This window comes from Oncorhynchus clarkii, chromosome 6, assembly GCF_045791955.1.
Source record: "Oncorhynchus clarkii lewisi isolate Uvic-CL-2024 chromosome 6, UVic_Ocla_1.0, whole genome shotgun sequence".
Classification (NCBI taxonomy): domain Eukaryota; kingdom Metazoa; phylum Chordata; class Actinopteri; order Salmoniformes; family Salmonidae; genus Oncorhynchus; species Oncorhynchus clarkii.
In genome coordinates, this window is record NC_092152.1 from 86,903,768 (window position 1) to 86,916,823 (window position 13,056).

The window sequence follows — 13,056 nt, forward strand, 5'->3', positions numbered from 1 at the left end:
GTTAGGGTTGTTACCTCCAGTATGTATATAGAGCAGGGTTAGGGTTGTTACCTCCAGTATGTATATAGAGCAGGGTTAGGGTTGTTACCTCCAGTATGTATATAGAGCAGGGTTAGGGTTGTTACCTCCAGTATGTATATAGAGCAGGGTTAGGGTTGTTACCTCCAGTATGTATATAGAGCAGGGTTAGGGTTGTGCCCTCCAGTATGTGTATATATAGAGCAGGGTTAGGGTTGTTACCTCCAGTATGTATATATAGAGCAGGGTTAGGGTTGTTACCTCCAGTATGTATATAGAGCAGGGTTAGGGTTGTTACCTCCAGTATGTGTATAGAGCAGGGTTAGGGTTGTTACCTCCAGTATGTATATAGAGCAGGGTTAGGGTTGTTACCTCCAGTATGTATATAGAGCAGGGTTAGGGTTGTTACCTCCATTATGTATATATAGAGCAGGGTTAGGGTTGTTACCTCCAGTATGTATATAGAGCAGGGTTAGGGTTGTTACCTCCAGTAGAATTCCAGAACCATGATGTCATGGCCCCTGATCTCTGGAGAGGAAGCCTGTCAGGAATAACCACACACACATTCCTCTTCCCTCACCCCACTGTGTGTGTGGTGACAGACCATAGCAACAACTCTTGTTATCAGCAGGGGCTGATTTAATGAGTCTCGTGGAATTTACATTCGATTAGACCTTAAAAGTGATTTGTGTTTTACTTGTTGTATAAACACACCATGGTCCCCAAAATCAGACTAAGTGGACTGGACCAGAGTTTCTGGAGAGATTTGAGAAGCTTTTCAGTGATGAGCACAATTCATATTAGCAGCAGAGATGTGTTATACACATCACACAGGTGACTCTCTGGCTTCCCTGTAGCGAACCAGTCACCACCAGCCTGGTTAGCTACCCTTTGCCTGGTGAAAAGGGATACTTCAGGATTTTTGCCAATGAGGCCCTTAGACTTCATCATTGAGCTAACGCTAGTTAGCATTGGCTTGCAAAACCACCTCTACCTTCCTTCATACTGGACACAGAGACATAGAAATGGTATCAGTGAGTTCATCTGACTCTGGGGGAAGTTGGTGAAGGGCCTCACTGCCAAAATCCCCAAGTATCCCTTTAAGAAACACAAGCTGCTTTAAAAAAAATTGAAAACAATAGCAGCAATGAGTTTAATAGTGAAACGGTCTAACTATGTTTGTCTCTCCCCTTTAGTATAGAAAAGTAGTGCAGTTGTAGTCTCACTCAACCCTCCCACTTTCCCCACGGCGTTTTCATAGCCAAGTTCTGTAGCCATGTCTCCCACTTCCTCAGAGAAAACGTCTTGATTCTCTTACCGCTCAAAAGATATTACCCATAACACCACCACTATGTATTGTATTTTTGTTGTGCCTCTCTCTTTCTCTCTCTAAAATGGCCCAATGTTTTATTCATTTTGACAATAACTACAGTAAATCATTATTCAAAAGACTAAAATGTGACTTAAGTCTCGACTAAATCTAAAGTGTGCCAAAATGAACAGTGATCCACTGACTGACTCCCATTCTGTAACGGCCTGTAGAGAGACTCCCATTCTGTAACAGCCTGTAGAGAGACTCCCATTCTGTAACAGCCTGTAGAGAGACTCCCATTCTGTAACAGCCTGTAGAGAGACTCCCATTCTGTAACAGCCTGTAGAGAGACTCCCGTTCTGTAACAGCCTGTAGAGAGACTCCCGTTCTGTAACGGCCTGTAGAGAGACTCCCGTTCTGTAACGGCCTGTAGAGAGACTCCATTCTGTAACAGCCTGTAGAGAGACTCCATTCTGTAACGGCCTGTAGAGAGACTCCATTCTGTAACGGCCTGTAGAGAGACTCCATTCTGTAACGGCCTGTAGAGAGACTCCATTCTGTAACGGCCTGTAGAGAGACTCCATTCTGTAACGGCCTGTAGAGAGACTCCATTCTGTAACGGCCTGTAGAGAGACTCCATTCTGTAACGGCCTGTAGAGAGACTCCATTCTGTAACGGCCTGTAGAGAGACTCCATTCTGTAACGGCCTGTAGAGAGACTCCATTCTGTAACGGCCTGTAGAGAGACTCCATTCTGTAACGGCCTGTAGAGAGACTCCATTCTGTAACGGCCTGTAGAGAGACTCCATTCTCTAACAGCTGGTGAGAAATTTACAGGAAAGGGTTGAGAAACAGTGTAGAGGGTTTGAGATGTGGCTATGACTGGACTCTCTGTGCCTCCCCCCCCTCTCTCTCTCTCTCTCTTTGTCTCTCTCTCTTTGTCTCTGTGTGTTTCTGTCTCACTCATTCTCTCTGGCTTGACTTCTCTTCCTGAAAGAGCCTTTAGACGGCCATTCTGTGTCGGTCCCTGTGGACAACAGTTTCAGTTACCCCCATTATAGACAGACACAGAGAGAAGCACCCAAGCTGCACCTAGAGTGTCTGTAGTACATACAACCTCACAGATATTTGACATGTAGGATATCACCTGTAGGGAAAGAAGAAGGTCATGCAGAGACAGTTGAACCACTGTGTGTTAACCAGAAGGCTGTGACTGTGGCTGTAAGTGCTGGGGATAGTAGACTAACTGTTAGCTGACTCTTCTCCAGAGGGCCTGACACAGGAAGTGGGGTGTTGTGGGTAATGGCTGTATTTACTGTTTAGAGGCTTTTCAGGAAGTGCCAAGGCCCCCTCGAGACTAGACCGCCTTTTAGACTGGAGAGTAGGGGGGCACGGAGGGTGTTCTGTCGGAGGGGCGGCAGGGGGGGGACCGAAGGACAATTAGATTTAAGTTTGAGTCATTTAGCAGGCGCTGTTATTCAGAGCCACTTCTAGTAGTGAGTGAATACATTCCCATGAAGGAAAGGGTCACAATCATTTCCTGATTTTTAAAGTGAGGGTGTTGGGGGCACAGAGGCACAGAGGCCATTCTCCTTGAGGGAGTTGTGTGGCAGGAGAAGAGGGAGAGGGGCTACTGAAGGAAAAGGCTACTGTATATTTTTTTAGAGTGTGTTGGGGGGGGGGGGCACTGATGGGGTTGTCTGGTACTGTTTTTCATATACAGTACTTCATAAACAGTATTTAATATACAGTATTTAATATACAGTACTTCATATACAGTACTTCATATACAGTAATTCATATACAGTACTTCATATACAGTACTTCATATACAGTATTTCATATACAGTACTTCATATAGAGTATTTAATATAGAGTATTTAATATACAGTACTTCATATACAGTATTTCATATACAGTACTTCATATACAGTATTTCATATACAGTATTTCATATACAGTATGTCATATACAGTATGTCATATACAGTATGTCATATACAGTATTTCATATACAGTATGTCATATACAGTATTTCATATACAGTATGTCATATACAGTACTTCATATACAGTACTTCATATACAGTATGTAATATACAGTATGTAATATACAGTATGTAATATACAGTATTTCATATACAGTGCTTCATATACAGTACTTCATATACAGTACCAGTCAAAAGTTTAGACACCACTACTCATTTAAAAGTTTTTCTTTATTTTGACTGTTTTCTACGTTGTAGAATAATAGTGAAGACATAAACTATGAAATAACACAAAATATAAAATATTGTTGTTATTATTGTTATTATTGTTTACCACTTTTGTTGGTTACTACATGATTCCGTATGTGTTATTTCATAGTTTTGATGTCTTCACTATTATTATACAATGTAGAAAATAGTAACAAAAATATAGAAAAACCCTTGAATTAGTCGGTGTGTCCAAACTGTTGACTGGTGCCTGTTGACTGGTGCCTGTTGACTGGTGCCTGTTGACTGGTCACTGTTGACTGGTCACTGTTGACTGGTGCCTGTTGACTGGTGCCTGTTGACTGGTAACTGTTGACTGGTCACTGTATATGAAATAGGAGTGAAAGTGTAATAACTATGTTAAATGATTACGTGCTGATGGGGTTGGGGAGAATAGCAGCCTCTGTATGTAGCTGTGTGTGGTAACTGTTGACTGGTAACTGTTGACTGGTTAACTGTTGACTGGTACCTGTTGACTGGTACCTGTTGACTGGTAACTGTTGACTGACTGGTAACTGTTGACTGACTGGTTAACTGTTGACTGGTTGACTGTTGACTGACTGGTTAACTGTTGACTGGTTGACTGTTGACTGACTGGTTAACTGTTGACTGGTTAACTGTTGACTGGTTAACTGTTGACTGGTTAACTGTTGACTGACTGGTTAACTGTTGACTGACTGGTTAACTGTTGACTGACTGGTTAACTGTTGACTGACTGGTTAACTGTTGACTGACTGGTTAACTGTTGACTGACGGTTAACTGTTGACTGACTGGTAACTGTTGACTGACAGGTTAACTGTTGACTGACTGGTTAACTGTTGACTGACGGTTAACTGTTGACTGACTGGTAACTGTTGACTGACTGGTAACTGTTGACTGACTGGTAACTGTTGACTGGTACCCGTAGACTGGTACCTGTTGACTGGTTGACTGGTTAACTGTTGACTGGTTAACTGTTGACTGGTTAACTGTTGACTGGTTAACTGTTGACTGGTTGACTGGTTATTTGTTGACTGGTTGACTGGTTAACTGTTGACTGGTTAACTGTTGACTGACTGGTTAACTGTTGACTGACTGGTTAACTGTTGACTGACTGGTTAACTGTTGACTGACTGGTAACTGTTGACTGACTGGTAACTGTTGACTGACTGGTTAACTGTTGACTGACTGGTAACTGTTGACTGACTGGTAACTGTTGACTGACTGGTAACTGTATTTGAAATAGGAGTGAAAGTGTAATCAGTGTGTAATAACTACGTTAAAGGATTACGTGCTGATGGGGTTGGGGAGAATAGCAGCCTCTGTATGTAGCTGTGTGTTGTAACTGTTGACTGGTACCTGTTGACTGGTACCTGTTGACTGGTAACTGTTGACTGGTTAACTGTAAAGGATTACATGCTGATGGGGTTGGGGAGAATAGCAGCCTCTGTATGTAGCTGTGTGTTGTAACTGTTGACTGGTTAGTAACTGTTGACTGGTAACTGTTGACTGGTTAACTATAAAGGATTACGTGCTGATGGGGTTGGGGAGAATAGCAGCCTCTGTATGTAGCTATGTGTTGTAAAGTCTGGCCAACAAGTTAGTTGCCCCCAGCAGCAGCATAGAGGAGTTTAGACTTTACTCTCTGTTCCGTGACTTCCTGTCTCTTTCCTTCTGCTGCTGCTGGGTTTCCATGACAATGCCTCCGGGGCCCGACTGAAGGAGGGAGAGAGACGGGGAGGGAGGGAGAAAAGAGAGCGAGACGAGCGAGAGATGCAGACGGTCTTGTCTCCTCAGTCTGATGAAGATCTCCAGCTGTGTTATGTAAAGATGTCTGCTCTCTGTCTCTCACACACACACACACACACACACACACACACACACACACACACACACACACACACACACACACACACACAGACACACAAACCAAGACACACAAACCAAGACAAAGCAGAAGGGTTCATGGGTAGACGGTACACAGGACAGACAGAAATAGCAGCAACCAGACAGAGCAGAGTAGAACACACTGTACCACTTAGATACAGTCCATCCTGCAGTAGAACACATTGTACTACTTAGATACAGTCCATCCTGCAGTAGAACACACTGTACCACTTAGATACAGTCCATCCTACAGTAGAACACACTGTACCACTTAGATACAGTCCATCCTGCAGTAGAACACATTGTACTACTTAGATACAGTCCATCCTGCAGTAGAACACATTGTACCACTTAGATACAGTCCATCCTGCAGTAGAACACACTGTACCACTTAGATACAGTCCATCCTACAGTAGAACACACTGTACCACTTAGATACAGTCCATCCTGCAGTAGAACACATTGTACTACTTAGATACAGTCCATCCTGCAGTAGAACACATTGTACCACTTAGATACAGTCCATCCTACAGTAGAACACACTGTACCACTTAGATACAGTCCATCCTACAGTAGAACACACTGTACCACTTAGATACAGTCCATCCTGCAGTAGAACACATTGTACTACTTAGATACAGTCCATCCTGCAGTAGAACACACTGTACCACTTAGATACAGTCCATCCTGCAGTAGAACACACTGTACCACTTAGATACAGTCCATCCTACAGTAGAACACACTGTACCACTTAGATACAGTCTATCCTGCAGTAGAACACATTGTACTACTTAGATACAGTCCATCCTGCAGTAGAACACACTGTACAACTTAGATACAGTCCATCCTGCAGTAGAACACATTGTACTAGCCCTCGCTCTCTCTCTCTAGCCCCTTCCTTCTCTCTCTCTAGCCCCTCCATCTCTCTCTCTAGCCCCCTCCATCTCTCTCTCTAGCCCCTCCATCTCTCTCTCTAGCCCCCTCCTTCTCTCTCTCTAGCCCCCTCCTTCTCTCTCTCTAGCCCCCTCCTTCTCTCTCTCTAGCCCCCTCCTTCTCTCTCTCTAGCCCCTTCTTCTCTCTCTCTAGCCCCTCCTTCTCTCTCTTTACCCCTTCCTTCTCTCTCTCTAGCCCTCTCTCTCTCTCTCTGTGTCTTGTCTCTGGCTCTGTTGGTGTGTTCTCTAAAGACCGCTGTAGTAGACACACATTAGCCGCTAGGAGTTAGCGTTATGGATAAAAACGACCACAGAATGAGTTGGAGCAAATCAAATCAAATTTATTTATATAGCCCTTCGTACATCAGCTGATATCTCAAAGTGCTGTACAGAAACCCAGCCTAAAACCCCAAACAGCAAGCAATGCAGGTGTAGAAGCACGGTGGCTAGGAAAAACTCCCTAGAAAGGCCAAAACCTAGGAAGAAACCTAGAGAGGAACCAGGCTATGTGGGGTGGCCAGTCCTCTTCTGGCTGTGCCGGGTGGAGATTATAACAGAACATGGCCAAGATGTTCAAATGTTCATAAATGACCAGCATGGTCGAATAATAATAAGGCAGAACAGTTGAAACTGGAGCAGCAGCACGGTCAGGTGGACTGGGGACAGCAAGGAGTCATCATGTCAGGTAGTCCTGGGGCATGGTCCTGGGGCATGGTCCTAGGGCTCAGGTCAGTTGAAACTGGAGCAGCAATATAATATACATTAGCCACTAGGAGTTAGCATTATGGATAAAACGACATCAGAATGAGTTGGAGCAGCTAATATACATTAGCCACTAGGAGTTAGCGTTGTGGATAAAACGACCACAGAATGAGTTGGAGCAGCTAATATACGTTAGCCGCTAGGAGTTAGCGTTATGGATAAAACGACCTCCGATTGAGTTGGAGCAGCTAATATACATTAGCCGCTAGGAGTTAGCATTATGGATAAAACGACCTCTAGAGACCCCAGAGTAGAAACATCATGACATCAATCTCACACAGCTCAGAGAAAATGAACTAAACAAGACAAGTACATGAGTAATGGAAATGTCTTGTGTGTGTTCATCGGTAAGATATGGGTTCTGGGGTGTGTGCTCTGGTTCGCTGGTGGTGATGTCATTCCTAGGTACAGTAATTACAGACTGGTGTATAGATATGCAGGCAGAGAGAGTGAGAGCACGGAAAATGTGTGTAATGGGAAATAGAATACTGTGTGTGTGTGTGTGTGTGTGTGTGTGTGTGTGTGTGTGTGTGTGTGTGTATGAAACATTGACTAATGTAGTGTTAGTTCAAATAGACATAATTGAGAATAATGATAGCTGTATTATACAATTACAGACTGGAACACACACAGACACACACAGTCAGGGCTAAGCAGTCGATGTGCTTCCTAGAGGAACAATATAACCACGTCCAGATAGGAAGGGTTGGAGCAGGGGTGTCAAACATACGACCCGGGCTGGATCCGGCCAATCCGTCCCTCGGCGTGGGTTTGAGTACAACACAATAAATACACTCAATATACTTTAATATGACTCAAACCAAATCGAACCTGTACAACTAATAAGGGACATACAGTTTGACTGTGTCCAGCTCTGATAAACACCAGAATGAGACAGTCAAGGAGCATCAAATTCCCCCAAAATGATAGAGGATCTTTTTTCTTTTTTTGCCAGTTTTGATGGTAAGGAAATATAACCAATTTTCATTGCGGCCCTACGGACCTTGTTGAAGACCGAATGCAGCCCCTGGGGATTCAACACCAGTAGGGTCCTGAATCTCCCCTGGGTTCAACACTAGATGGGTCCTGTATCTCCCCTGGGTTAAACACTATATGGGTCCTGAATCTCCCCTGGGTTCAACACTAGTAGAGTCCTGAATCTCCCCTGGGTTCAACACTAGTAGAGTCCTGAATCTCCCCTGGGTTCAACACTAGCAGAGTCCTGTATCTCCCCTGGGTCCAACACTAGCAGAGTCCTGTATCTCCCCTGGGTCCAACACTAGTAGAGTCCTGAATCTCCCCTGGGTTCAACACTAGATGGGTCCTGAATCCTGGAATCTTTTAAGTGGGATTTTGGGAAAGTTACTCGGGTTTCGCAACTCTAGACTCTAAAGCAGGGATGGGAAACTGGCAGATCAATCCCCCCCCCCCCCCCAACTTACTGTTGACAGTTAGATAAGTAGAATACACAAGTTGCAATTTCTAAATTTGGTTGTGCATAAGCAGTTTTTCCTGCTTATGTCATTCACTGATAGTCAGTCAATTAGCCCATGTCAGCAAACACACATGTTTAGGCTGCTAAGTTAGTTTTGCGGGCAGCTATCTAAACTTGTTATCATGGTTGAATTACCGGCCGGAGGACACACTGTACCATTTAGGTTTTTGGTAGTTCGTCTCACTCAGATATCATATTAAAAACTGCAAACATTTCCCCTTCATCCTATGGCTAGATGTGGTGAAAAAATATACACAGACTAAAGATTAAGTAGAAAATAGATCAATAAAACCCTTCTTCAAAACATCTAACTGAATGTAGATTTGAGAATGGGCTATTGGGAACATTTCTTTATACATTGAGTGTTATTATGACATTATTTGTAAAAATGTGGAGTTTGTTTCTGGAGCAAAAAGGGTCTTGAGGGCTCCCGAGTGGTGCAGTGGTCTAAGGGAATGTCTGAGGTGTCACTACAGACCCGGGTTGGATCCCAGGCTGTGTCGCACAACTGACCGTGACCAGGAGTCCCATAGGGCGGCGCACAATTGGCCCAGCGTCGTTAGGGGAGGGTTTGGCCGGGGGGGGGGGGGGGACGACTTTAGTTGGCTTATCGTGCTCTAGCGACTCCTTATGGCGGGCCGGGCACCTGCAGGCTGACTTCGACATGTCAGTTGAATGGTGTTTCCTCCGACACATTGGTGCGGCTGGGTTAAGCTGACAGGTGTTAGGAAGCTCATTTTGGCAAGTCATGTTTCGGAGGATGCATGAATCAACCTTTGCCTTTCCCGAACCAGTTGGGGAGTTTCAATGAGACGAGATCGGGAATTGGATATTATGAAATTGGGGTGAGAAAGGGTGGTAGAATGAGAGAGAGGAGAAGAAAGGGTGGTAGAATGAGAGAGAGGAGAAGAAAGGGTGGTAGAATGAGAGAGAGGAGAAGAAAGGGTGGTAGAATGAGAGAGAGGAGAAGAAAGGGTGGTAGAATGAGAGAGAGGAGAAGAAAGGGTGGTAGAATGAGAGAGAGGAGAAGAAAGGGTGGTAGAATGAGAGAGAGGAGAAGAAAGGGTGGTAGAATGAGAGAGAGGAGAAGAAAGGGTGGTAGAATGAGAGAGAGGAGAAGAAAGGGTGGTAGAATGAGAGAGAGGAGAAGAAAGGGTGGTAGAATGAGAGAGAGGAGAAGAAAGGGTGGTAGAATGAGAGAGAGGAGAAGAAAGGGTGGTAGAATGAGAGAGAGGAGAAGAAAGGGTGGTAGAATGAGAGAGAGGAGAAGAAAGGGTGGTAGAATGAGAGAGAGGAGAAGAAAGGGTGGTAGAATGAGAGAGAGGAGAAGAAAGGGTGGTAGAATGAAAGAGAGGAGAAGAAAGGGTGGTAGAATGAGAGAGAGGAGAAGAAAGGGTGGTAGAATGAGAGAGAGGAGAAGAAAGGGTGGTAGAATGAAAGAGAGGAGAAGAAAGGGTGGTAGAATGAGAGAGAGGAGAAGAAAGGGTGGTAGAATGAGAGAGAGGAGAAGAAAGGGTGGTAGAATGAAAGAGAGGAGAAGAAAGGGTGGTAGAATGAGAGAGAGGAGAAGAAAGGGTGGTAGAATGAGAGAGAGGAGAAGAAAGGGTGGTAGAATGAGAGAGAGGAGAAGAAAGGGTGGTAGAATGAGAGAGAGGAGAAGAAAGGGTGGTAGAATGAGAGAGAGGAGAAGAAAGGGTGGTAGAATGAGAGAGAGGAGAAGAAAGGGTGGTAGAATGAGAGAGAGGAGAAGAAAGGGTGGTAGAATGAGAGAGAGGAGAAGAAAGGGTGGTAGAATGAAAGAGAGGAGAAGAAAGGGTGGTAGAATGAGAGAGAGGAGAAGAAAGGGTGGTAGAATGAGAGAGAGGAGAAGAAAGGGTGGTAGAATGAGAGAGAGGAGAAGAAAGGGTGGTAGAATGAGAGAGAGGAGAAGAAAGGGTGGTAGAATGAAAGAGAGGAGAAGAAAGGGTGGTAGAATGAGAGAGAGGAGAAGAAAGGGTGGTAGAATGAGAGAGAGGAGAAGAAAGGGTGGTAGAATGAAAGAGAGGAGAAGAAAGGGTGGTAGAATGAGAGAGAGGAGAAGAAAGGGTGGTAGAATGAGAGAGAGGAGAAGAAAGGGTGGTAGAATGAGAGAGAGGAGAAGAAAGGGTGGTAGAATGAGAGAGAGGAGAAGAAATGGTGGTAGAATGAGAGAGAGGAGAAGAAAGGGTGGTAGAATGAGAGAGAGGAGAAGAAAGGGTGGTAGAATGAGAGAGAGGAGAAGAAAGGGTGGTAGAATGAGAGAGAGGAGAAGAAAGGGTGGTAGAATGAGAGAGAGGAGAAGAAATGGTGGTAGAATGAGAGAGAGGAGAAGAAAGGGTGGTAGAATGAAAGAGAGAGGAGAAGAAAGGGCCGTCTGTACAGCTGAGTTCTGTCCGGGGCCCTGGGCAAGAATATTTGAGGCTTCCATCTTGGCGGTCGAGAAAACATTTAGTGGTTTTAAAGCTAATTTCCTACAATTCTACGCATTTTGACATGACTAATGTTGTGTTCTTATGCTCCAAACATATTAACAAAATCAATGACGGTCCTGATTGTCTAGCTTTTATTTTGGTAATTGGAAGTCCTCATTTATAGGCTATTTAAAATATATATATATATATCCATTTTGTATTTGGTTTAGTAGTTTTAGTTTACCCTGAAAGCGTTTTAACATCCCAAGTAGTTTCTGAACCACCGCTGAGGATGGGAGGAGAAAACGATCTATCTCCAAGTTAACGGACTACTTTGGGATTTTAACAACGAGAGGAGAAAACGATCTATCTCCAAGTTAAAGGACTACTTTGGGATTTTAACAACGAGAGGAGAAAACGATCTATCTCCAAGTTAAAGGACTACTTTGGGATTTTAACAACGAGAGGAGAAAACGATCTATCTCCAAGTTAAAGGACTACTTTGGGATTTTAACAACGAGAGGAGAAAACGATCTATCTCCAAGTTAACGGACTACTTTGGGATTTTAACAACGAGAGGAGAAAACGATCTATCTCCAAGTTAAAGGACTACTTTGGGATTTTAACAACGAGGCCCTTTTTTCTACGTCCCCAGGGTAACTAGCGGATACCATTTTTATGTCTCTGTGTCCAGTATGAAGGAAGTTGGAGCTAACCAGCGGCAGATACCCATAGACTTCCAGTCATTGTGCTAACGCTAGTTAGCAACTTCCTTCAAACTGCACGGCGGAGACATCAGACTCCCTTTCAACTCCAGCTACTACTAACTTACTGGTTGTTGTTTCATATGCGGTATTGACTATATTGATGAGTTTATTAGCAGGGGTGATTGTTTATCTGTCTCTCTGGACATGAAAAATAAACAGTGGTTCTCTGGCTGACCGCCTTCGCTTCTGCAGTGCATTGTGGTCCTTCCTGTGTCAGCTGGGGAATGACCTGTACAGAAGAGACCAGAGGGTCAACAGGAAGTTGGATACATCTGCCTAGTCAGGTTCTCACTCTTCTCTCCCTCTTTCTCTCTCCCTTTCCCTCTCTCCCATCTCTCTCCCATATCTTCCCTCTCGCTCTGCCTCTCTCTGTAGGCAAGGCATTTGTTCCCAAGCAGCGGCCCATCGAGTCTCGTCAGGAAGAGGTAACGACCCTTGACCCGGAACTAGAAGAGGCCCTGTCCAGTGCTACCGACACTGAACTCTGTGACCTGGCAGGTAAGGGGGAGGGGGTAGGTAGGCTGTCTTCTTAGGGACAGAGACACACACAGCCTCTCTCTCTCTCTCTCTGTCTCTCTGTCTCTCTGTCTCTCTGTCTCTCTGTCTCTCTCTCTCTCTCTGCGTTAGAAGGATCTGTGTATCTTACTGTCTCCAGTCTCTCCAAGGACAGCTAAATACAGGAGTCTTTCATATACACTGTCAGCCAGGCTTGTCCCATGGTAGACACACACACTAAGTCTGTTGTTGTGTGTTTGTCCACAGCCATCCTAGGTGTCCATACCCTGGTGACCAGCACCCAGAGCTACGATGGAACCAGCAGTAAAGACGGAGGATATAACAGTGAGTACACAACCACAATGTAACCACTACACAACCACAATGTAACCACAACCGCAATGTAACCACAACACAGCCACAATGTAAACACAGTTACCACCATGTAACCACAACACAACCACAACGTAAACACAGTTACCACCATGTAACCATAACACAACCACAACACAACCACCATGTAACCTCAACACAACCACAACGTAAACACAGTTACCACCATGTAACCTCTACACTACTAACCCCAACATAACCACCATGTAACCGCTACACTACTAACCCCAACACAACCACCATGTAACCTCTACACTACTAAGCCCAACATAACCACCATGTAACCGCTACACTACTAACCCCAACACAACCACCATGTAACCTCTACACTACT

The 13,056-nt window shown here is 44.5% G+C and overlaps 1 protein-coding gene across 12 annotated transcripts in view; it reads left to right on the forward strand.

Annotated features, from left to right (window-relative positions):
* The window catches only part of LOC139411756 (tropomodulin-3-like), a 51,630-nt gene that overhangs the window by 23,683 nt on the left and 14,891 nt on the right, over positions 1 to 13,056 (forward strand). For all 12 annotated transcript variants that reach the window (XR_011634635.1, XR_011634633.1, XR_011634636.1 and 9 more), the window contains 2 exons: positions 12,210 to 12,332; positions 12,597 to 12,674. Coding sequence is in view for 5 of the 12 variants with exons in the window: in XM_071158478.1 (XP_071014579.1) it covers positions 12,210 to 12,332; positions 12,597 to 12,674 (201 nt within the window). In the remaining 7 variants the exon portion in view is untranslated. The remainder of the gene's footprint in view (positions 1 to 12,209; positions 12,333 to 12,596; positions 12,675 to 13,056) is intronic.